Raw genomic sequence first — 26,436 nt, 5'->3', positions numbered from 1 at the left:
AGAAGCACTTCCAGGGAGGCAGAGCTGTGATGGGGACCTAGAGAGCTGCAAGAAACCACGGAGGGTCCTATCCCAGACTGGGGAGCCCTGGGGAGACACATGAAAGGCCTTCTTAGCCAGGCCCTGAGGGATGAGGGCTATATGTGGAAGCAGCCGCCCAGTTCTTCAGGAAGCAGCTGGAACAGTGGTAAGACACGGTTCAAAGTCTGGCTCTGGGGGTGCCTGGGTGGCTCAGTCAGTTAAGCATCTGCCTTCGGCTTAGGTCATGATCCCAGGGTCCTGGGATCGAGCCCCGCATCGGGCTCCTTGATCAGTGGGGAGTCTGCTTCTCCCTCTGCCTGCCGCTCCCCCTGCTTGTGCTCTCTCTCTCTCTCTCCCTCTGACAAATAAATATGTAAAATCTTAAAAAAAAAAAAAAAAAAAGTCTGGCTCTGCCCCTCAGCTGTGTGAGGAGGAAGTTTGCCTCCCTGAGCCTCTCTTTCTTTATGAATAGCAGGGGACTTAGTCACAGCAAGGTCATGTGGATAAAGATGCCTGGCGCCTGGTAGGAATTTATAGTCCACAAAGTCCTCTCTCCTCTCAGGCTCCAGACTCTCATTAAGTGCCTCCTGCCTGCCCAACCCTGGATGTGAGATTGTCATCATCCCATTCTGCAGACAGAGATGCTCAGGCTCCAATGGCGGAGGGACTGGCCTAAGGTGGCACGGGTTCACAGCCAACTCTGCATTCACTGAGCGCTTACTACATGCTCATCACCCCAGCGCATCCTCTGAACATCTCTGAGAGGACAGCGTTGTTTGTTTCCATTTCACAGATGAAGGAATGAAGATCCAGGATGGGGACCTACACAAGATCGTCAAGGGGGGGCCATGACAAAGGCCACCCTCAACCTTCTTTGGCACTCGGCACGAGCTCCTCTGCAACCAGGCCCCACATGTGGCCCCGGACATCTCTAGAAGTCGACACAAGCACCCTGGTTCCACAAGGGTCTTTTAAGTTGACTATGTGACAGCCAGGTCCTATTTTTCGGAGGAAATAAGTTTATTAGAGGGGGTTGAGTTAGCTGCTAATGAAACAGTGGCAAACATACGTTGTTTCTTCACCTGTAAAATGGAAATGATAATAATCCTTACGGATGTCCCCTGCCTCAGAGAGCAGAAACCACCCTGGCTTCCCCGTGGGACCCACTGCCTGCCGCTTGCAGCCCAAGAGGTTTGGAGGGAACCAAGCCCCCACCCCCAGCTCCAGGCATGGAGCCCAACAGGGCTGGCCCAGGCCCCCAGCTGCAGCATTTGGACCCAAGTCCCAAGATGCTTGGTGTGTCCAATGGGAAGAGAACGCTCTTTCAATGTCACTGTTGAGAGGAGAGGACAGGGGCAAAGGCTGCCCCAGAGCGAGGGTGACGCAGGAGAGCAGAGCCAAGAACCAGACACTGCATCCTGACCCACCGTCTGATTGTCTGCCTGCAGCCTCGTTCTGGCTAAAGCAACCCCCTACGATATTTAATTACAGAAACCAGTAAGTGTCTCCCTTTTCTTAAGTCCCCCTTCAAATCAGGTTTCTTGCAACAGCAGAAGCTTGACAAATAAAATAACCCCAAGTGGAGTTAAAATATCACATTTGCCATGAAAAAATACAAGAAAGCATTAACGTTTTAATGGTAGTAATTAAACAAACAGGAAAACAAATTAGAGAGTTTTCTTTATCTAGAAGGCAATACTTAAGGAGAGAATTATTTATTTAGAGAAGAATAAGGGGGGAAAGTGGAAACTTCTGAAATTCTAAAGAAGGCGACTTCTTAGCCCTCTCAGAGGGAGAATCTATCATGGACTGAGTGCTAACTATGTGCTGGGTGCTTCTCCAGCTGTGATCCATTCCATCCTCAAAAACCCAGGCTAGTCGGTGGTTTTATACCCACTTTCACACATGAAGACATTGATGTTCAGAGGAAATAGACACTTAGCCAGGGACACATAAAATTTGTATCAAGCTCCATCTCACCCCAAGTCTGAGGCTATTCACTCATCAAACAGTTCATTCAGCAATCATTTATTAAGCACCTGTGGAATACCAGACCCTAGGAAATCTCCATGATCACAGTCTCTGTTGGTCACCATATAAACATTATAGAAGGTATCCAGAAGTGGAAACCCATTGTGAAAATCAGGGCCAGCACCAATGGGGATGAGGCCCCAGAGGCTGCCTCCATCCCCACTCACTTCTGGGTCACCAAACACAAGGTGAAAATTCAGGACCGTCTGACTGTAGGGTCTGCACCTGCCCCATAGGACAAGCACACCCCCAGGCCCTAAGACCAGCACACCCTCTGTCTCCAGGATCAGCACACCTCGTGTGCTTGGAACTCACATACCCTCTGCTCTTGAGAAAAGCACTAATAGTCTGGCCTAGAAACCCTTCAACTCTTCCTTCTACAAATAAGAAATCCCTTGCAGCTAATTATACCATCTCTACTCTCTGGTTCAAATGAAAAGCATATGATTTGTAAATCTTTGTTAAAGCTCCATCCACAAACTCTGCCCCTGATGGGGGACTCCAGGAACTCAGAGCCACACAGGGTGAAGCTGGACCTAGTTTAGCCAGGACAGAGCACGGGACTACCATCAGATGAGCACCTGCTATGTGCACCCAGTGTCAGGCTGTACGCCTATAGGTTACTGCTTCACTGAAGGCCCCCAGGTGCCTGGCAGGGAAGTAGTGCTGGTCTCCATAGCACAGAGGAGAAAAAGGCCTCCCAGAGAGGGGGAAGCATAGCGTGACCCAGGGCAGAACAAGACTCGAACCTAGACCCCTCTGTTCCCAGAGGCTATCCTGCTCTCATCTCTCGATCTTTGCCAGCGCATTGAGAAACAGTAACTGAGCAGGAGCGGAACTGAGTTCCAAAACAGTTCTTTAATGCTGCAAAAAAGAAGCTAACCCCCCCCCCCCCCGGGAGGTGCAGAGTAGGGCTGCAGGGATTCTAAGGAACAAAGTCACTCACATTCTGCCCTGACATCTTCAGAATATATCGCTGCGCTCTGGGAACGTGTCTCCTTAGGTCCATAAATAATTGAGAACCCGAGCGTCCTGTGGCATTTCTGCTGAAATCATCACTCACCCACACTCTCTGTGCTTCCTGCAGCGGCCAAAGAAATTCTTGCTGATTTTTTTAAATGCAGCCTTTTGTTGAAACCAGTTTTTGAATTTAGCCTCCACTGAGCCCCTACTCGGTGCCATGCCCTGTCTTGGGCACTGGAGACATAGAGATGACCTGGACCTGGCCCCTCAAGGAGCTCAGATCTTGCTGAGAAGGGAGAGACTGGACAGACCACTGGAATTGCCCCGATGTAGAGTATTCACCAGAATTAGGAGTGGGGAGCAGAGAAGCGTGGAAGGAGGGTAGGTAAGTGCAGACTAGACTGGCAGGTCTGCGCCTTGGGGAGGGGGGTGGGGAGACAGGAGGAGTAAATGCCAGGCCCAGTGGGGGGCCACCCTGGGGAGAAGGGTGTTCTTAGAAGGGGGTGGGGCTAAGTGGGGAGCCAACCTAACAGCAGAAGGCTCTGTGAGAGGCATGGGATTCCTTTGTCACCCTCAGGTCTTCAGTCAGGGTAAAACACTCACAAAATCACACGTGTGATGAGATTTTGTTGTTGTTGAGATGGCAAGGGTGTCGAGGTGTGCACACCAGTGGCCAAGCTGAGGTGACACGCACAGATGTGGAAGCCAAGTGTCATGCGGAGGAAAGCCAAGGACGCGTGGAAATCAGGGAAGGTGTGAACTGGCACAGGCTCTGAAACTGGGGAGTTTGGCCAAGTTCACCAACATTTTCCAGAAGCAGATGACCCCAAGAGGCCCGTGGCAGCATAGCATTGAGTGATGGGAGGGACCCACAGAGAAAGGAGTGGCTTATTCTAGGGTGGGCTCAGGGGTCTACAAGAGGGACCCCACCAGAGGTGGAGCTAGGAGGATGAGTGGGAGTTTGCCACGCAGAGAAGAGAAAAGCATTTCAGACGGAGGAACCAGAGGGTGGGGACGTCTGTTGTCTTGGCTTCCCCGCCTCTGTTCAGCACTTCATTTGGTAACCGCCCCCTGATTTTCCCATGGGAAATCCCCACTCTGGGTCCCTGTGGTTTAAGTGGAGCTAATGCCACTCTCTTAGATGCGGGAATAGGCTGAGGATCCAGGCCTGGCCAATCAGTACACTCAATCTCCCACAGCCCTTGGTTTAATGATGGACACGTGACTCCAATCAGCCAATGAGAGTCAGCCCTGGGACCTTTGCTGGACTATCTAGAAAAGACACTCTTCTTTTCTCCTGAAGCTACTCCTACTGATCACGGTGAGGGGAGTGCCTGCCCGAGAATGGAGTAAATAAGAGAAAAGCATATTCTAAACAGCATGATTTAAGCACCTCTGCATGCCTGAAGCCCCCTCCACCGCTGGATTTTCAATTACATGTGCCAACAATTTCCTTTTTCTTGTTTAAAAGTAGTCGAGATGGCTTATCTTGCCGGTGACCTCCAAGATTGTGACAGTGGGTGTGGAGGCCTAGAGGTGGAAGATGTCCAGTGAGTCTAGATGCTTATCGTGAGCAGAATGTGCAGGAAATGCAGTTGTGTAGGCAGCTGTGGCCACACCACAAAGACTGTGCGGTGAAGCCAAGCTGGGCTGTGGGAGCCAGGAAGGGACTTCAAGCAGGGGAATGAGAGTCAGATCTGTGTTTGTGGCCTCACTCTGTTTATTCAAATGTGTTTAAAACCTAGAAAGAATTCACCAAGTAGAATATGAGCCAGCCATTTTTCTTCTCCAGGTTTTCAGCACGAAGGTGTTAGGCAAGCTACTGAGATCCCCAAGAGGACTCTTCTAGGAAAGGGAGCTGCCTGAGTGTTTAGGAGGAGACTGGCATGCTGGCTTGTACATTCAAAATGCCAACGAGTTCTAGTCTCCACGCTGTCAGTCTCTCTGATCCCATAGAGGGGGAAGGAAGACTATCTGTGTATTGCTCCTCCCGGAAATCAACCTCAGGACACACAAAAGTCTTTTGTCCTTGCCTCTGCCTGGGCGGATGGAACAAGGGACTAATAAAGCTTATAGACAAGAGGACCGGATAATGAGTTCTTTGACACTAGAGGTGTGCAAACAGCCAGAATGATTAACGGAGTGTAATAGAGTTGGTCGTAGATGGCATTATTGGCCCCAATTCATCACCTCTCCCCATATCCAAGCCCTTTGTCATGTGACATTAGAGTCCCTCTCATTAAAAGAACAGAGTATGTTTCCCATTTTCCTGACTTTGGGCTCAGCCATATGACCTGCTTTGGCCAACAGAAGGCGAGAAGTGGCAGTCAGCCTGTTTCAGGTGTAGGCCTTAAGAGACCTAGGTGTTTCCACTTAGCTTCTTGTACCTCTGCCATCACCATAAAGAGGACATGCTCCAGTAAGACCACTGTTGGGGGATAATTCTCCATGTCTCTGCACAGCTCATGAGAAGACACCAGGACTGGCTACGTAATTTGCAGGTCCCACTGCGAAATGAAAATGCAGGGTCCCTTATTCAAAAATTATTAATGCTTTCAAGATGGTTGTAGCAGAGCATTCAACCAAGTGGGGGCCCATCTTTGTGCAGGACCATGTGCATTCTAGCAGATCCCACACCTAGGAAGCCGCCAGCTCTGACAGAGGCAGGGACAGCTTTTGGTTCAGGCCAGGGTGAGCAAGCTGTGGTTCTCAGGTCAAATCTGGCCTATCACTTGTTTTTGGAATGGCCCTGGAACTAAGAATATGTTTACATTCTTAAGTGGTCAAAAAGGGGGCGTCTGAGTGGCACCGTTGGTTAAGCATCTGACTCTTGGTTTAGGCTCTGATGGTGATCTTGGGGTCGTGAGATCGAGCCCCGCATCAGGCTCCACGCTCAGCACAGAGTCAGCTTCAGATTCTCTTCTCCCCCTCTCCCCCACCCCTCCCCCCTGCTCTCTCACTCTCCCTCCCTCTCTCTCTCTCTCTCTCTCTCAGGTAAATAAATAAATTTTGAAAAAAAATTAAATGGTTGAAAACAATCAAAAGGAGAACATTATTTCGTGAGGTGTGAAAATTACATGAAATTAAAATTTCAGCATTCCTAAAGTTTTATGAAACACAGCCCGACTGAGCCACTTACATCTTGTCTGAGCTGCTGTCACACCACAACAGTAGCTTTGAGTCACTGCGCCCGACACTGTGTGGCCCGCAAAGCCTACAACATTCACTTCCTGACTTGTTACAGAAAGAGTTTGCCAACCCTGCCCCCGACTAGACAGAAGGGTCGCCTAGTCAGTCCTCACCCGGCTCAGCTGAGTGCCAACGAAACCAATGATCTCTGGGAGGCATGCTTACTGCTGTCTGCACGCCCCCCCAAACTGTGTTGTTATGTGCAGTGCAGAAGTCACAAAGCATTTGGGCTTCGATCTAAGGTAATGTTTCCTCCAAGGTGGATACATGGGATGATTTCAGGTGGACATGGAGGAGCCTTCCATGGCACCAAACTGCATCATAAACAAGGCTGGCTGCTTTGCCCCTTCTCTGTAAGTCATTACTTCATCAAGGAGGGAGCTTGGTGCTGGTAAGTCTCTAATGCGTTCCACGCTCCTGGTCATTCTTCGTAAGGGAGATAGAGTACACTTGGAATTCCAGAATTCTGGAATTCTGGAATTCCAGAGGTAACAGCATCCCTCTGGAAAGGAGAAGAGGGTGGTTTGCATTGTATTTCTTTTGAGGATTTATCTTCTACTTCTGTCAAGCAAGACTAGTTTCTCATGTATGTCAGTGGTTTTGTCCTTTTTTAATGTAATCGTTGATGCCAAAATCCTGAGTTTATCGTAACGAAAATTATAAAGGCGATCTTCGCTAAATAAAAAAGTTTTGAGTAAACCATCATGCAGGTATGAGTCAATCTGAGGGGGAAACCACAAAAGTGGTGGACAAATGGCTGAAGTTCTGGAAGCAGTGACACAGCTGACTTCTAGAACCCCTCCCTTCTCTGGTTGCAGAGCAGGAGGCTAAGCGTCTTAAACCGGGGACGACCCCCCCTGGCTCAGGCTCTCTCTCTCTCTGTTGCTCACTGGCTGTTGAACTTGGAACAAATTCTCTCACCTCTATGAGCCTGGAGATGGAGATGACACTTGCCTACCAGCATGCTTCCTCTGTGGCCCCTAGTAACAGAGCCCCAATTTTATTCAGGTATCTACTATGCCCCTAGGTAGTCATGAGCTTCATGCAAGCTGATCCCAGCTCCAGAGGTGGCTTAATTGCCCTTCTCCCTTGCCAACGAGTTGTTCAGGAGAAGATGATAAACCAGTGCTGGCCACTGAGGCATGAGAGACATTTTGTGACTTCTAAGAGAGAGTCACTAGAAATAATGTGCCTTTGTATTTGCCTGGATATTATTGAGTCCCGATGTGGTTCCTGGAGCCACTGTAGCCAGTTGCCTCTGATGAAGCCAACACTAATATAAGAGAAATGATAGACGGACAGAAAGAGTTTGTTGTCGAGCTGCTGAATCAACCAACCCTGATGCTAACCCTACCTCTGTAAGTGAAATATGTGGGATTATAAGTGTCCTTATTGTTTAAGCCTGTTAGAGATGGGGTTTCTATCACATGCAATCAAAAGAATCCTAACTGATACAGACATTGGTATTTTATGTTAAGTAGCTACATTAATACATCTGCAAAACAGTCTACTCGGTTTGTGATTATGCATACAATCCTTTGCACATAAGCATCTGCAACAGAGGCTCTCATTTACCAGCCAAGGTTCTTTCCCCCATTCTTCCTTGCAAACAAAACCCACACTTTATTCAGGGTAGCAATGTGCCCAGTTAAAAGACAACATTTCCCATCCTCCCCTTGCAGGTAGGTGTAACCACATGACTGAGTTCTGGCCAATGATGTGCAAATGGAAGCAAATTGTAAGCATTCCAGGAAGACTGCCTAAAGAGTGTTGACTCAGCCAAAGTACACTCCTTTCAGCCCTTCCTCTCTTCTTCTTGGGCCTCCAGTGGAGTTGTTGACTCTGGATGTGATTCCTGGAACCAATGTAGCCAGCTGCCTGTGATGAAGCCAATGCTAATATAAGAGAACTGGAGCTCCAGGATTCTTCTTGGGCCATTTGGTGGCCTTGAGGACAGAAGCTTTGTGCAGCAGAGCATAAAGATGGAAGGAACCTGGGTCCTTAATGAATTCCTGGAGCATCCATACCAGCCCTGCACGACTTTTATGCAATAATGTAAACTCTGTGTTTAAGCCTCTGTTACTTTGGGATTTCCATCACACACAGCAACATCTAATCCTAACTGATAGTGTATCTCATTGAAAATTCCTTGTTCTTTATCAAAAGGCTGATGTCTGCAAATATATAAAGGTGTGCCTAGGATAACTTTCAGATACACAAAAGACCTAAGATTTAATATGATCTTTATTGACACTTGGATTCTCAAAAGAAACTTAGAGTTGGTGGGAGAATGAAAACAGGTCATTTACATGAAACACTTAACTCAGAATCTAGTCTGTGCGAAGCACCCAAATAACAATGACTTCTAGATTATTCTGATCAATTAGTCCAACCCTGTGATTTGACATGTGCAGAAATGGAGGTCCAGAGAGAAGTCATGTAGCCGCTCAGCAGTGCAGGCAAGACTAGAACTCTCATTTCTTCACTTTTGCCCGTGATTGCTCCTGATCCCTTCTGCAAGGCAGTGAGGAAGTGGTCAGGAGGCCCTGGCTGACCACACCCTCTCTAGGAGGCTGCCTCTGGCAGCGATCCTTTGCCTTAGTCCATCTCGGCCGCTGTAACCACATACCACAGACTGGGTGGCTTATAAGCAACAAAAATTTATTTCTTACAGTTCTGGAGCCTGAAAGTCCAAGTTCAGGGTGCCAGCATGGTCAAGTGAGGGCCCTCTTCTGGGTCACAGTGTTCTTGCTCTGTTCTCACATGGAAGAAGAGGATGAGGGAGCTCTCTGGGGTCTCTTTTGTAAGAGCACTAATCCCCCAATCATGAGCTGAGCTCTCACTGACCAAACTGCTTTCCAAGGGCCCCACCTTCCAATACAATCACCTCGGGGATTAGGATTTCCACCTGTGGCTTTAGGGTGGACGCACACCTTCAAAACACAGCATCCCTCTCGTGGGCAGCCATCTCAGTCAAACGGTCTCTTGGTTCCCTTCCAAGTTCAGGGTGCCCTAACTTATTCAGGACCAGAATGAAGGGGAAGGATTGGAAGTCCTGTCCTCTATCTGTCTGTGTGTCCCCTGCCGCTGTTCCTGTGACGTCTGCAAGTACAGTGATGCCTGATAGAAATGAGGACAAAAGTGGGGAAAGGAAACAGTCTGAGACTCTAAATTGTATCAAACCTAGAACATGTGTAGGGGCTTTTACTGCTTGCTTCCTTCCTTCTTAAGGGTCTTTGTGTGCAGTCCTTTCAGCTGCCCTGTCTCCTATAGGGAAGGTGGGAGCCATAAGACATCAGGGTGGCTAACACAGCCATGGAAGAGGGTCTGGAGGAGTCGAACCTTGCTGGAAGACCAAAAGGGAAGATTGGAAGTCTCCAGAAACCATTTTGATGCTGCCTCCCTGCCAGAGAAGTATCTGTTATTGGAAGAACCCTATCAACATTTTCTTAGTGCTGTTATTAAGACAGCCAACTTTCCCTAAGCTGATGAATTTTGAAAGAAGCATAAAAAAAAAAAAAAAAAAAAAAACCTTGAAGCCGAAAGAGTAATGAATGTTTAAAAGCTTGGTTCATTTGAAGCTTCTCTCTGGAGCAGGTTAACCCATTCACTGATTACAGCTTCAAAGGAAAAAAAAAAAAGATTATTAGCAGATTCCAAGAACCATGTTAGATATTAAAATATCTCCGACTATTTAATCCTTAAAAGAACCCCGTGATGCAGACATTGGGGTCGTGCCCCCCCCCACCCAGCCACAACCAGGGGAGCTGGCCTGTGAGACGGTGGCAGCTCACACCCTGGTCTCCACGCTGGGTCCAGCCACGCTCCAGTCCTCCACCGAGGTCCACCCTGGGACTCAGCCAGGACAGATGGCCCACTTAGCCTACCCAAGGACAACCTCTCATGCTTGCCTGCCAGCTCTCAAACCTTCCGGCCTGGCCAAAACGGTCAGAAAGCTCTTTGCGGGGGGCAGGGGGGGGATGCTGCTTGGGCCATCTCCTCCATTCTGGTTCTCCTTGGCTCAGAGGAGAAGGCCGCTAAGCAAGACGTGGAGGGGAGGCTGCTCCTGGTGTCCCTGAGGCAGAACTGGAGACCCCAGGGAGGAAGCCCACACCGAGAGAGGCAAGTGTGAACTCCACAGAAGATCGGCTGCTAGCAGAGCTTCCAACTCAACAGGAATGAGTTTCCTGTCACTAGAGGTATGCAAGCTGAAGCCAAACAACCACCTTCCAGGAATTCAGTGTGAGGAATCCCTGCCTTCGGTGGTTCTGGTGCTCAATGTCATGGAAATAATCCTTATTCCAGGAGCACTTACTACAACCGACATCATGTTAGCATGCACCAAGGCCCCACTCCAGGTGCCCATCCAACCCCAACAGTTCTGCAGGTAGGGATCATTAGCCCCATTTTCCAGATGCTCAGAGAAGGTCAGCGGCTTATCTGGGGTCACACAGCTTGACCCATATCCAGCTGCTCCCACACTTGTGCTTTTGCCACTCCAAATCTTGCCTGAAGTCAATCCGATTTGTGGAAAGCAATCTTCCCAGAAGGGATGAGGAGCTCCTCTGCATAATACCAAAAATCACTATTTACTGGAAGTTTGCTCTGTGCCAGGCACTCCTTTATGCACTTTTTTGCAGATATTACCAAATTTAATCCATCCAGAGCAACTTTCCCCTTCACTGTATGAAGAAACCGACCTGCAAAGGTGAAGTCACTTGCCCAGGGTGGCGAAGCCAGTCAGTGGCGGGGCAAGCTTTCCTGTTTCTTTGAGGTGCTTACTGTCAGGGGGGCAGACCGAGCCACAAGGCATGTGGGAGAAGAGGACAGTGAGAAAGAAGAGGGAGGAGGTGTTGTCTAGGGCTGCCCTGTGAAAGAGTAGCATGCATAAAGGGAAGCTGGGGAGGACCCTTCCAGCAAAGGGGCTTGATGGCAGACAAGGGAGGCTGTCCCAAACCCGGGTGGTTTGTATGGATGGCTGTATGGCCTTAGTCAAGTCACTGCCCCTCTCTGAGCTTAGGATAGACCATGGCTTAAAGCAGAGCTCCAAGTCCAGCAGGGATGAGAGGACAGTTGGGGAAACTGAGGCAAGCAGACAGAGTTAGTTGAAGTTATGATTCCATAAGCCCAGATGCTGCAGGCCTACCCACCAGTTTCCCAGGCTGGGAGTGTTCATTTACTCTCCCAGCTCTGGGGGGGAATTGAGAATGGAGATCCCACCACTCGCAAATTATTAGGTCCCCACTATTGATAGAAAGAGCGGGAGTGGCACTTGGCAGGTGCTATCCCAGCCTCTTGAGTTCTCAGATCCCATTCACACCTTTTCCCTCTTCCAACAAGGACCTGCAAGGGGTCTGTCTCCAGCCAGCTTCCAGGGAGCTGATCCTACAGTATAGGTCTCCTTCATTCATTCGTTTATTCACTCAACAAACATTTATTGGGCGTCAGCCATGTCCCATCCCGGAGCTGGGCACTCTCAGGCCCATACCCTTGCTACTCTGGGGTGGGGCTAATGACCCACCATGGGCCAGGAGAAAGGAAGAAATTCAGCCGTGGTCACACAGCTAAGGAGGAGTAGCATCCATACACGAGCCTACGGCCTTGCTACCACGCCCGCCAAGCTTGGCCCACTATGTCTGAGATAAACCCACAACTCAGGCCCTGCTGCCCGTGCCATGTGTGTGCCTGTCTGAAGGTCCTGGATTTCCCACCGTCCTGGCACCTGTCACAGTTTAGCAGGTTACCATGGTATCGCTCCCCAGCACCCCGGGCAGCAGGGACCACCATCTGTTTACACGGCTGTCAGAGGAATTGATGTCATGCGAAATTGTCAGCTCAGCAGGATGGGAGGAGGAAGAGTGGGCGGCTCTGAAAGCTTCCAAGCCATCAACACTCATCTCGAACAAAGCCTGAGCAAGTCGCTGCTCCCCTGCGAGGAACGGAGAAGGGGGATTGAGAAAAGAATACCTCCTGAGAGGAAGAAGCAGGTGGCAATAGTAATAGTATTATTATTTCCATTTTTAGCATCATTTACAAGTCACAAGCTCATTTCAGCCTCCCGCAGCCTGGAAGGTCAGCATCACCATTAGCTCCATTTTACAGATGTTCCAAACTGCGAGACTGAGGCTCAGAAACATGAAGAGACTGCTCAAGGTCAGAGGCAAACAGGATGGCAGGTCCTGTAGGAAACCGCGCCTGGTCCTCAGGCTAGGAGGCAGGGAGCTGCTTTTGGCCAGGATGGGAGGCGAGTGTGCCCCCGGTGGCCCTGCCCAGAGATGCCAGCACAGGGCAGTTTGCCCGCTGACCACAGGCGCAGAAAGTGGGAGGGAAAGGACGTGAAGAGCACTGGGCTGAGAGCCGGGAGCCGCGGGTTCTAAATTACAGCTCTGACACTAGCTACAAGAAGGGACAAGCAGCCGGCGTTCGCCATGGCCAGGGCACAACTAGGGGACGCTTAAATATCCCTGGAACTATCACCGGAGGGTGGAAATCCATTACTTGCCTGCTCAGCATCCATTCCCTTTTTCAGTAAGCCTACAGAGTCTCCCCTGGGGAGCCAAAACCCCTCTAACCTCACTCCACGGGGGTATTGGAGTCACCCAAAGACCACTCGTCCACTGGTCCCCCCCAGATGACCTGGATCTAATCCAACCAGTGTATCTCAACTCCCAGCCATGATGATTGGCTCAGGCATGGGCACATGACCCAACAGGAGTCAATGAGTCAGGAAAGAGAATCCTGGCGGGGGGGGGGGCACCTGGGTGGCTCAGTCAGTTAAGCGTCTCAAGTCGGGATCCCGGGGTCCTGGGATCGAGGCCCACGTGGGGCTCCCTGCTCAGCAGGGAGCCTGCCTCTCCCTTTTCCTCTGCAGCTCTCTTGTTCTCTCTCTCTCGATTCTCAAAGAAATAAATTAAAAAAAAAAAAAAGGAAAGAAAGTCTCTCCTGCTGGGCTCATAAAAGGAGAGCATACAGGCCAGAACTTGGCCACCATCTGGCACCATGAGGGCAGAACCTGCCTGAGAAGGGAGCTGTCATCAGGGAAAGCAAGGCCAGGAAGGGGAGAACAACATATTTCCCCTGGATCTAGCCAATCCTGAAGGAGAATCTATTGGACTCACATCAACCAATAAATTTCCCTTTTTGTCATTGAAATTTCTGTCATTGAATTTTCTGTCAGTGCCACTTGAAATAACCCTGGTTGGTTCACCCCAACTCATCTCAGTGAAAGAACCCTATGGGGTTCGGGGGAATCACTGAGGAAGCTGCCTGGGTTAAAAGTGAGACACCCCCTCATACACAAGGGCAAACTGAATAACAACAGATGGTTGCTGAACTGCCCTCAAAGGAGAGTGGGCGGGTTAACTGCAGGGTTTGGTTCTGCTGGGTGGGTTGTGCGAATTGGGACCAGAACGGAATTTCAAGAACAGGGACCAGGCTGAGGGTGCCACAAGAGTCTCTTCTCTCCATTCTTCCCCTGCAGTACCCAGCCTCACCTCTACATAAATGCTGACCAACTATTTAGAAAACATTGACTCAAAAGGACCCAGAGGACTAGCCTGCCTAAGTGACCCACTTGTCTCCAGCTAGCCCGTGTACTATAAAACCTCACAACCTTGGACAAATCCTGCTCCTCTCTGAGCCTCAGTTTTCTCATCTCTGAAGTGGGGATCAGGTTTGCATTAGCCATGAGGAAAGGGAAGCAGTGAAGGACAGGCCTTGCTTGACATGCCCCGTGGAAGGGCCGGGAAGAGCTTGGAGTGTCTCATCCTGTGCCATAAGGTCACAGTTCCCCCTTTTCAAATAAGCAAATGTTTCCAGTTGGGAAGGTTTTCTCCATTCAAAAATCTGTCTCTCCTTACTTCTTAAAGACACAAACTGAAATATTTATGGATGAAGTGCTACGATGCCTGGGATTTGCTTCAAGATAATATGGAAGGGAGAGAGTAGGTGGAGATACAGATTAAACAGAATGGGCTGGGAGCTGTCGGAACGGGGATGACGGACACAGGAAGGTTTATTATACTATTTCTCTACTTCTGTATAAGTTTGAACTTTCCATCATAAAATGTTAAAACAGGAAAACAAGACCCCGCCTTGCCATCAGTGTGGGCTGTTCTGACAGGTTTCAAGGCGCTACACCCAGAGCCTGGGACGGTCTCAGCCCCGCGGGGAGAAGTGTCCCAGGGTAACTGATGGAGATAATCATTTGAGCTTTGCACTTGTTGTGTTTTTTCTCTTCCTGCCTCTCAAATGAAGTGGCAACTTCATGCTCCCTGACTTGCAGGAAGGCTGAGGCCGGGCAGGAAGGCAAAGAAGCTTAAGTCTCCAATGAAGAGCTGGGAGAGCTAAGAACAGTGTGGGAATCACCAGTTCTGCTGGAGCTGGGACTGGGAACATCTCTGTGGGGACCAGTAGGCACTGCCCATGTCCAGTGATGGAGGGAACCTCTCAGAGGCTTTGGCAAGGCCTGAGAATGTACGGCCTTTGCCTTAACCTAGAGGGGAGGCTACTTCCCTCATGGCTGACCCTGCCCTTCTGGTCTGTCAGGTTTGGATTTTGATTTAAGCCAATTTAAAGAAAATGAAGAACTATACATTGGTGGCCACATGACAGGGATGGCAAAATAACGTTGGAGGCTCTGGAGTCCAAAGAGCCACATCCCGGTCCTGGTTTTGCTCCTTACAAGCTGTGAGGCCCTGGACACGTCATTTCATCTCCTCAGACTCAGCTTCTCCGTTTGTCAGGTGAGGATGACAGAACCCACGTGACGGACTAGCTGGGAGAGCAGGGACGAGGGAACATCCCGCACAGCGCATGGCCCTTCCGCTTCCTACTCTCTCTCCATCTTACCCACCCACCACCACCCTGAGTTTAGGGAAAAGCTATTTAAATAGAACTGCAATTGATATGCAGTCAGCAGAAGCTAATTAAGAATTTATTTTTGCTCCTTGATTAAATGACAGTTTCAAGTCTGGTTTCTTATTTTCTTGGTCGGTTACACGGAGTCCCCTGGAGTCTTCTGCACGTAGGGAGGAGGCCTGCATTAAATCTACACACAGGAGTAGGTCATCTCTAGAGCAAACAGCCCAGTACAGGATCACCTGGCCCGCCGGCCCCCACCGTGCAGAGAGGATGAGACTCCCACGGGCAATTCTGGATTTCCTCCAAGCTCCTGGTCTACTCCAACTCAAGAAATGGAACCCCACCCCCCTGGACTATCCTTCATTGTCTCCATTCCTCACATCTCCCAGCCCATCCATCACGGAGGCTGCTGGCTCCATCCTGCCCCCGCCCTCTGCCCACTTCCCTCCACTTCCACACGACCTCCCAATTCAGAGCACCATTTTCTCTTACCCAGAGCTTCCTCACTGGTCTCCCTACTTTCCTTGCCCCCCACTCATCCTCTCTCCGCATGACAGCCTGAGTTTTTCCAAATATAAACCAGAATATCTAAAATATTAATCAAAATCCTCCAATGGCTTTGTACTGGGCTTAGAATAGAAATCCACTCCTTATTCTGGCATAGCGGCGTCATCTGGCCCCGGCCCCCACCGCACCTCACCAATCCAGTCCCAGCTCTGCTCACTCGGCTCCAGCCCCTCTGGCTTCCTTCAGTCTCATGAACACACATGCTAAGCTTTTTCCACTTCCAAAGCCTTTGTACCTTCCCACAGCTGCCCCCTTGTCATTCCTCTAGTGTCAGCTCACATGTCACCTCTTCAGAGAAACTCTCCCTGACTGCTCCATCTAAAGTAGTCCTCTCCCCATCCCCCATAATTCTTTGTTATATCAGTGACCCAACAATGCCCTTGTATATGGGCTCCTAGGTCATTTCTTCATGGCAGGCTGAGACTCATTAGCCCAAAAGCCTGCCAGAGTCAAACTCAAATTTTACAGTAGTCCAAACAGGCAGATTTTTAGTCACTTAGGGCTTGCCTGTTTTGCATACCCCACAAAACCACATGCAACATTCGCAGGCCATGGGTGATAGAAGCCTGTGGTTACAAGACCCCAAGCTACTACTGCTCTTCAGAGTTCTCACCCAAAGTCTCCCTTCTGTGCTGCCGTGTGACACCACTTAGACATGGAAGCATCATCTCTGGCCCCCACATCCCCCACTTCTGGATGCGGCCCCCTCTCCATAAGCTTCTGGACAGACTCACGCTGTGAGGGACCTCCCCCCTTACACAACCCTGGCACCACCCAATAAAACTTATGTGTTACTACCGCTCGTAGTCATATTTTGTTCTTTGATGAGCCCCAAATCCCTTGATTCCCCCTATACTCTTACCCACTGCTTTGTTTTATTTTCTTCAGACTACTTACCATTCTTTAAAATTACCTGGCTAATTTGTTTGCTTGCTTTGTGCCTCTCTTCCTCATTAGAATGTAAAATCCATGTAATCAGTCAGTAAGTCCATGGAAAGAATATTTGCCCCCACTAGTAATCAAAGAAATTGCAGCATTAAGCAATGAAATGTTATTTTTTCACCAAGTTGGTGAAAATTTTTAAATTTGACAATGGTACATATTCAGGAGTACAGTGAGGGGGAGGACACACTCATACCCTGCTAGTGGGAATATAAATTGGCATTTTGGAGGGTAATTCAAAACTTAAAATACACATAACCTGTGACAGAGAAATCACCATTCAGTATCTACCTTAGAAATTCATTTCCAGGTCTGCACAAGGAGGAATGTTAAGTAAATCAATAAAAGAGGATTTGCATCTCCAGGAAGATGGAATACAAGCACTTTTCCCTGGTGTCATATATATATATGTAAGATAACATACATTATATATAACATATATGTGTATATATACATACATGTGTATATATATCTCTCTTTCACATATATAACATACATTGTATATAACATACACGAAAAGATTCTGAAAGGCAGAGAGAAGAAGGCAGACTGGTGAGAGACCTCAGGACCCAAGGAACAACAGAGTGGTGAGTTCCCAGGTTTTCTTTTAGCCTCATATATCCCAGACTTGGGGCTGAAGAACCCACCAACCAAAAACAAAACAAAAGTCCAACAAAAGCTTGCCTTTTCTAGCCAAAGGATCAGGAAATAGGCAAACTAGAAAGACAGAGAACTTTTAGATAACAACCAGTCTATTCCATAAACACCGTAGTCCTACCCTCACCCACACCAGCAAAGGCCAAGTAGGGAGCCTAGAGCTCCATCATCACCAGTTTAGAAGAAGTTGTCCAACCCTCCCCGCCATCACCCCCCTTGAGTCAGAGAAGGCCATGCAGGGAGCAGATAAGAGCTCCCTGTCTGCCCATGGTTCAGCGGAGGTGTCATGGAGACCGCATCGGGAGCCAGAAATCCCAAACCCACCCAGCAGTAATGGGGAGTTCCCCCCACCTTGGGCATCAAAGGAAGCTGAATGGGGAATCTGAATTTCTACTCCCATCTGACATTAACAAGGCAGCACCCATCCCTTGCCAGAGAATCTTCAGAAGTCAGCTAAAATAGGTTTAATAGGATTTTTTTAAAGATTTTTTATTTATTTATTTGAGAGAGAGAGAATGAGAGATAGAGAGCACGAGAGGGAAGAGGGTCAGAGGGAGAAGCAGACTCCCTGCTGAGCAGGGAGCCCGATGTGGGACTCGATCCCGGGACTCCAGGATCATGACCTGAGCCAAAGGCAGTCGCTTAACCAACTGAGCCACCCAGGCGCCCTAAAATAGAAGGTTTAAATAAGATGCGGAGTCTCATAACATGATACCCAAAATTTCTAGGTTTCAATCAAATTATTTGTCATACCAAAAACCAGGAAGATTTAAAATTGAGAGGAAAAGCATCAACAGATGCCAACATTAACATGGCATAGATGTTAAAATCCTATGGCAAGGATTTTATAGCAGCTATCCTAAAAATGCTTCAACAAGCAATCATGAACATGCTTGAAGCAAATGAAAAAATAGAAAGCCGAGCAAAGACATAGAAAGCCCTAGCAAAGAGATTAAAAGTACAAAAGAAACCAACACAGTCAAGTGGAAATTTTTGAATTGAAAAACACAATAACTGAAATTTGAAAACTCAGCGAATGGGTTAACGGAATTTAAAATACAGAGGAAAGAGTCAGAGAACTTGAAAATAGAATATAAATTACCCAATCTGAACAACAGAGAGAAAATGGATTGAAAAATAATTAAGGGAAACTCAGGGACACACGGGACTATACACAAAGGTTGAATATTTATATCTCTGCACCCCAGAAGGTGAAGAAAAAGGAGGCAGTGCTGAAAAAGTACTAGAAGAAATAATGACTTAAAACTATGCAAATTCGGCAAGACACATAAACATACAGTTTCAAGAAGCTGACCAAAGCCCAAATAAGACACAGGAATGAAATTAGGGGTATGACTTTACCTATAGAGGAAAAACAATTTTAAGGACAGTATATTTCTCATCAGAAACCACGAATTCCAGAAAGAAGTAGCACAACAGTGCTGAAGGAAAACTATGTGCATCAAAAATATTCTTCAGGAATGAAAGGGAAATCAAGACATTCTCAGATAAAGAAAAACTAAGGGAAATTGCCTCCAGCAAAACTACCCTAAAAGAATGGCTAAAGGTGGTTCCCTAAACAGAAAGGAAATGATATGGGGCACCTGGGTGGCTCAGTCATAAGGCGTCTGCCTTCGGCTCAGGTCATGATCCCAGGGTCCAGGGATCGAGCCCCACATCGGGCTCCGTGCTCAGTGGGAAGCCTGCTTCTCCCTCCCCTGCTCCCCCTGTTCGTGTTCCCTCTCTCACTGTGTCTCTCTGTCAAATAAATAAATAAAATCTTAAAAAAGAAAAAAAGAGAGGAAATGAAAAAAAAAATCTTGAAATATCAGGAAGGAAGAACAGGGTAAGCAAAACTATGGGTGAATACAATATAGTTCCCTTCTCCTGTCAAGTTTTCTAAGTTAAGCAAGAGTGGTGGTAGTAATAACAGACAAAGTGACTTTGGAACAAAGAAAATTACCAGAGACAGAGAAGGATATTCTAGGATGATAAAACAGTAAGTCCACCAAGAAGATGGCAATTTTAAATGTGAGGCACCAAAAAACACAACTGCAAAGCAAAACATAATAGAACTGAAGGGAGAAAAAAATAAATCCACAGTTATATTTGGCGACTTTAACATACCCTCTCAATAACTGATAGAACAACTACAGAGAAAAGCAGCGAGGACATTAAAGAATATCACCAACAACAAAGAAGATCTAATCAACATTTATAGAACATTCTACTCGGTAACAGCAGAATACGCATTCAAGTGCCCACAAAACATATACTAATACAGCCCATATTCTGGGCCATTAAAAAAAAAAAACCAACAGATTTTAAAACAATTGAAATCATACAGAGTATGCGCTCCGAGCATAATGGAGTAAAAATAGAAATCAATTACAGAAAGTTAGCAGAAAAATCTCTAAACATTTGGAAACTAAGCAGCACACTTCTAAATAATCCATGGGTCAAAGAGATAGTCTCAAGGGATACCAAAAAATGCACCGAGCTGAGTGAAGTTGGAAATAGAATATATCAAATTTGGGGGCACAACGAAAGCAGTGCTAGGAGAGAAATTTATAGCACTAAATGCATACCTTAGAAAAGAAGAAAAGTCTTAAATCAATGATCCGAAGCTCCTAGCCCAAGAACTTAGCAAAAGGAGAGCAAAATAAACCCAAAGCATGGAAATAAAAAGAAATAATAACCACGAGAGCAGGAATCAATGAAACTGAAAACAGTAAAACAATAAATAAAAATCAGTGAAACAAAGAATAGCTTCCTTGGAAAGATCAATAAAATTGACAAACCTCTGGCAAGATTAACGAAGGAAAAACGAAAGAAGATACACATTACTAACAACAGGATATCCCAGACCCTACAGGTATCAAAAGGATAATAAGAGAAGACAACAACTCTACACACATACGTTTGACAACTTAGATAAAATGGATCAACTCCTTAGAAAACACAAACTCCTCCCAACTCACCAAATATGAAATAGGCCATTTGAATAGCCCTAAAACTACCCTAAGGACATTTATTTCATAATTTTGAAACTTCCAAAAAATAAATCTCCATGCCCAGATAGCCACCAAATGTTTAAAGAATAAACTCCAATCTTACACAATGTCCTCCAGAAAAGAGAAAAGGAGGAAAGACTCTACAATTTGTTTTACAAAGTCAGTATTGCCCTGAGACCAACATCAGATAAAGACAGTACAAAAGCAAAAACAAAAAAGTACAGACCAGTATCTCCTATGAATACAGACACAAAAATTTTAATGAAACATTAGCAAGTAGAATCTGCAATCTATGCAAAGAATTAAACACCATGACCACATATTAATCTAATATTTGAAAAATCAATCAGTGAAACCCACCATATTGATAGACTAAAGAAGAAAAATCACATGATGGATCAGGTGCTGCAAAAAAAAAAAAAAATAGGTATTTGACAAAATTCAATACCCTTTCGTGGTCAAAACTCCCAGAAAAATAGGAATGAGGAATATCCTCAACTTGATAAAAACATCAACACAAAATCTACAGCTAACAGCATAACTAATGGTACAAGGCCACTGAATGTTTTCTCCCTAAGATCAGGAGAAAAGCCAGGATGTCTGACCTCATCACTCTTATTCAACAGAGTGCTGGAAGTTCTAGCCAGTGCAACAAAGAAAAAAAAAAAAAAAGGAAATAAAAGGCAAACAGACCAGAAAGGAATAAATAATACTGTCAGTATTTGTAGATGATATGATTGCATATGTAAAAAATTCTAAGTAACCTACAAAAACAAAACAAACAAAAAACCCTAGATCTAATATGTGAGTTCGGCAAGACCATAGGACATAAGGTAAACATAAACATGCAGAATTTAATTTTCTTTCTATATACTAGCAATGCACACATGGATGATGAAATTGAAAATACAATAGTATTTAAAAGCACTCAAAAAAAGAGAAATACTTAGGTATAAATCTAATAAAACATGTATGGGATTTGCATGCCAAAAACTACAAAATACTGATGATAGGAATCAAAGACAATCTAAATAAATGGAAAGACATGCTCTCTTCATGGATTGGAAGACAGCATAGTAAAGAGGTCAATTTGTCCCCAAATTAATATATAGATTTAACACTATTACTCTCAAAATCCAAGCAATGCTTTTTGTAAATATAGACAAGATTATCCTAAATTTTATATGGAAGGGCAAAAGAACCAGAATAGATGATGCAATTTTGAAAAAAAAGAAGAAGAAAGTGAGACGAATCAGTCTACCTGATTTCAAGAATTATTATAGAGCTACAGTAATCAAGACTGTGTGGGATTGGTGGAGGGATAGATACATGGATCTATGGAGCGGAATAAAGGACCCAGAAATAACCCACACAAATCCACCCAGGTGATTTTTGACAAAGGTGCAAAAGCAATTCAATGAATTTCAACATATGGTGCTGAAGCAACTGAACATCCATAGGCAAAGAAAGAGAGAAAAGGGGAGGGAAGAAGGGAGGAAGAAAGATCATGGACTTAAAAATAAAATTTAAAACTAACACTGTTTGGAAAAAAAACATAGAAGAAAATCTTCAGGGTCTAGAGCTAGCTAAGCATTCTTAGACTTAATGCAAAAGTCCAATCCATAAAAGGGAAATTTGATAAATTGGACCTTTAAAATTTAAAAAGTTTTTCTCCATGAAAGACCCTGTTACTAGGATGAAAAGACAAGTACAGACTAGGAGTAAATACAGCAAACCATGTATTCAACAAGGTACACATGGTATATGTACATTCTAGTGTGTGTGTGTGTGTGTTCTTAGAATTTCTCAAATTCATTATGCTAAGTAAAAGAAACCAGACTCAAAATGTTGCATATTCTATGATTGCACCTATATGGCTCTTAGGAAAAGGCAAAAGCAAAATTACATGGGTAGAAAATGAATCAGTGATTGCTGGGAGTGGGGTTAGCTAAAAAGGGGAATTTGGGGGGTGATGGGAATGTTTTATATATTGATTGTGGTAATGATGGTTACGTGATTGTATGCATTTGTCAAAGTTCATCAACCGTACACCTAAAAAGAGAATTTTTATAATCTGTAAATTTAACCTCAGTAAACCTAACCAAAAAAACCTCAGAAGTTACCAGTAAAATTAAAAAAAGAAAAGAACTTAACCAGTAAAATAATAAACAATCCAACTAGAAAATAGCCAAAAGACATGAAGAGTGGTTTCACCAAAGAGGACATACAGATAGCCAACAAGCACATGAAACAATGAAATAATGTTTGACACTAGCCATCAGGGAATTACAAATGAAACCCGCAACGAGGTATCTCTAGACACCTCTCAGAACGGCTAAAATAAGAATGGTGACAATACCAAATGCTGATGAGGATGTAAAGAAACTGGATCACTCATTCACTGCTAGTGGCAATGTAAGATGGCTCAGCCATTCTGGAAAACGGCTGAGCAATTTCTTTTAATAAACTAAACATACAACTACCATATGACTCAACAATCACGCTCCTAGGCATTTACCCTGCAGAAATGAAAACTTACACTTGCACACAAACCCATACAGGAATGTTTATAGCAGTTTTGTTCATAGAAGTCAACACTTGAAAACAACCCAGATACCCCTCCATAGGTGATTGGTTAAACCAACTGTGGTCCACACATTCCATGCAAAACTATCAGCAATAAAAAGGAACCAACTACACATACACTGATAAATCTCCAGAGTATTTTGCAGAGTGCAAAAGGTCAATCCCAAAAGACTTCATCCTGTATGCTCCCATTTATATCACATCTTTGGAATGAGAAATGTTATAAATAAGGAACAGTTTCTTGATTGCCAAGGGTTAAGGTAGGGTGGGGTAGCAAGGAAGTGGGTATAGCCATAAAAGGACAAGGTGAGGGACTGGTAGTAAAGGAATGTTCTGTATCACAGCTATATCAATGTCAACATCCTGGTTTTGATACTGTACTGTAATTTTGCAAGAGAGTTACCCTTGGGGGAACTGGGTAAAGGATACATGATATCTCTCTGTATTGTTTCTTACAAGTGCACGTGAATCTACAATTATCTCAAAATAAATAGTTTAATTTAAAAAAGTAATGTGTTTGCAGCATTGCTCATATTCAGGGGAAAAACTTGGAAACAGCCTATATGTTCTTAAGTAGGGGAATGGTTGGTTATAATGCCAGCTCCATAAAATGCAATAGTGTGCAGAACCAAAAGAAAATGGGAAAAAAACTACTTCTGACTTGCAAAGCCATGTTGCAGAACCCTTTATGCAAGGTGGTACCATTAACGTTAAAATGCACACACACAGAGTGTGGTTCCTGGGTAAGGGCCCGCACCCCACATCCTCAATGGTGGTGACATCGCCTCCAAGTGGTAGAAAATTGATTCTTCAAGGCCTAAGAAATCTTGCCCGTCTCGGGTATAAAGTGCAGATATACACAGAGTGCATAAGCAAATAAACAATACGTAAATAGTATTAAAATATCCCAGGGGAGTGTGTTTAGGAAAAAAATTATCTGAAAAGACTCTTGAGGAAGGCAATATTGATGGAAAAAAAGGCTAAGAACTCCTAGCCTCGACTAAAATTTCTCCATTTCTGTACTGTTAGCATTTTGGGCTAGATAACTCTTTGCTGGGGGTGGGGGAAGGGGGCTGTCCTGTGCTGTGTAGGATGTTCAGCAGCATCCCTGGCCTCCACCTCCTGGATGCCAGTATCACCAGTTCCCAGTTGTGACCATCAAAAATGTGTCCGGTCATTGCTAAAAGTTCCTGGAAGGCAAACTCACTCCCAGTCGCGAACCGCCAGACAAAGGACTAGAAGTAATACACCAAACCCCAGCCATGGGATGGGCTGTGCAGTGGGAGTGATGGATCCTTAGTGCTTTCATTTTTGACAAGGAGAATATATTCAGGGCTTACTTGTGTCATTAAAAATTAGTTTTTCAGAAAATTGCTCTAGCTGGGAAATTCAGTCCTGGAATGGGGAAGAGACCCGGTTGGCCCCGGGCACTAGGGTCTAATCCCAGCCTTTTCCCTGTCCCCTGTCTGCTCTCGAACCACCAGCAAGCCCCCTCCACCCCTCAGTGGGCCTCTGTTTTTCCCCTTCCTCTTGTACCCATATCCCCGGACACCGCACTATCACCTCCATTCTCCACGCTTTGCTCCCAACCCTTTGTGCTCAAGCAGCTCTCTGTCAGGGACACTGTTCGCCTCTCCTCTGCCTGGAAAACTCTTACTCATCCCTGGACACCAAGGTCCCATCCTCCAGGAAGTCCTCACCACCTCCCACCCCCATTTAAAGGGCCCTCCACCGTAGTTCCACAGAATCGTCCCTCCGGGCAGCATGCGGACACCACACTCACCTGTCTACAGGACATGGTGCCGAGTCCGCCTTTACCACCCTCCTCACCCACCCCTCTCTCCCTTGCTCTCAGCTGCACTCCTTCACCCTCTGAATCCGGTTGGCTCAGCGAATGTCAGGCACCAGCGAAGGATGAAACAGGGGAGAGGGAGATGGGGGGTGAGTCCTGGCTTCCGCCCTGCTGGGCCCCCCTTAGGCAGCACCTCACTTCCTCTTCCAAAGGAAGCTTCTGTGGGCAGCCTCTCTCCACGACCACAGCTCTGGCAGGGCTCCAGTAACCGTGTGTCCTTTGTCCCCAGAGGGTAGTAAGAGCTTCCTTGCTGCTACACCACCTCTTGTCAGCACCTGGACCTGGTCCCCACCTTGGAAATGCTGCGTTAGCCAAGCCCTCCTCAGCTCTGCCTGAGTGGTTCCGGACAGGGGGGGGCCCTGATGTGATACACACATCTGTCCCTGCCACTCAAATACGAGGTCCTCGAGCACCAGAGCTGTGTGTTTTTATGTTGTTTGGTTTTGTTTTTAATCTCAGAACCCTGGGGGTCAGCGCTGATAGGACCTAGAGCACGGATGGGCAGGGCTGAGTGAAAGCTCACTGAGTACATGGGTGAATGAACAAAGAATAGATAGATGGCAGGACAGATGGCAGATGGACAGATGGATGAACACGTGGACGGTACAGACTCTGATTTGCAAAGATTAATAACAGCTGAAGTTGCGTGAGTGCTGTCTGCTTGTCAAGCACAGCACCAAGCTCTTCATTTGTACAGTCACCCAACGTCCATGACCAGTCCATGAGGCAGCAATGTCACTATGAATAAAGAGAACTTCAGAAGGGCTAACTCACTTGCACAAGGCCACAGTTCAGAGGCTACTGGCCTCTAGAGCCTGCCATCCTGATAACATGGGGGTATGACTGCATGAGTCCAGAACCCCAAGATCCACACTGCCACGGGGGATGCTCTCCTGAGGCCTCTCCTGTCCCACGCCCCGTTCCCCCAAGGTCCTGGGTGGCCCTTGCTCTTTTCACAGTGGGCCTAGCTTCTGCACACTTCCCTCCAAGGCCACCCCCCCCACCCACCCCGAGTATCTCTGAGGATGTCTGCTTTACATGTGTGGGGCCCAGGGAGGCACCAGGCTCCTCCCACTCCAAATCCAGAAACCCTTGTTTATCTCCTGAGCTGGCAGGAGCTCTGCAGGTCTGCGGGTTTCTGCGCAAAATGAAAAGCTGCTCCCTGGGAGAAGAGCCGGGCTTGTGAAGAACAGCCTCAGGGCCCTGCACTCCGTGGGTTTCCCCCACACGGGAAAGAGCGTCGGCTTTAGAGACACGAGGTATGGCCCACAATCCCAGCTCTGGGATATTCCGGGTCGAGTCCCCTCTGAGCCTCAGTGGAGGGACTGCTAGTGCTTCCGTGTTCCGGCGAGGGGCACCTGCCACATCACCTAGCGAAGCTGCAGGTAGACACCCGTCCTCACAGCATGCCCTCCACCTGCTTGCTCCACCTTCTCACATTCTCCCCAGCATTGGCTTTGGCCATCTCTGTGCTGTCAACTGCTTTTCTCCTCCTCTGGCAAATTAGGAAATCGGAGCACAGAGCGCTTAAGAGGCCTTCCGGAGGTCACACAGCAGGACAGAAGCAGGGCTGGGCTCAGACCCTGGGAAATCTCTGCATCTTCCCAGCCCTGTGGCCCCCGTCCCCAGTCCCCATCCCCAGTCCTCGTCCCCCACTGCACTGCCCTGGGCTCCAGCTTTGTTGTGGAAGCTGTAGGCGTTATTTAGTTCCTTCCGTTATTTATGCACAGCACGTTTGGAACAGGGCCCTTG

The 26,436-nt window shown here is 46.8% G+C and overlaps 1 protein-coding gene across 1 annotated transcript in view; it reads left to right on the top strand.

The window, feature by feature from the left end:
* The window catches only part of HRH2 (histamine receptor H2), an 88,840-nt gene extending 74,232 nt beyond the window's left edge, over nucleotides 1-14,608 (top strand). The window contains exon 3 of the mRNA XM_073889768.1: nucleotides 14,489-14,608. Within this exon, the coding sequence (XP_073745869.1) occupies nucleotides 14,489-14,525 (37 nt within the window). The 3' untranslated portion in view covers nucleotides 14,526-14,608. The remainder of the gene's footprint in view (nucleotides 1-14,488) is intronic.
* The last annotated feature ends 11,828 nt before the right edge of the window (nucleotides 14,609-26,436 follow it).

This window comes from Callorhinus ursinus, unplaced genomic scaffold (genome assembly GCF_003265705.2).
Source record: "Callorhinus ursinus isolate GAN/ISIS: 27379988/994484 unplaced genomic scaffold, GSC_fseal_2.0 scaffold3, whole genome shotgun sequence".
In the NCBI taxonomy this organism is placed as follows: domain Eukaryota; kingdom Metazoa; phylum Chordata; class Mammalia; order Carnivora; family Otariidae; genus Callorhinus; species Callorhinus ursinus.
This window is presented reverse-complemented; position numbering and strand designations above follow the sequence as displayed.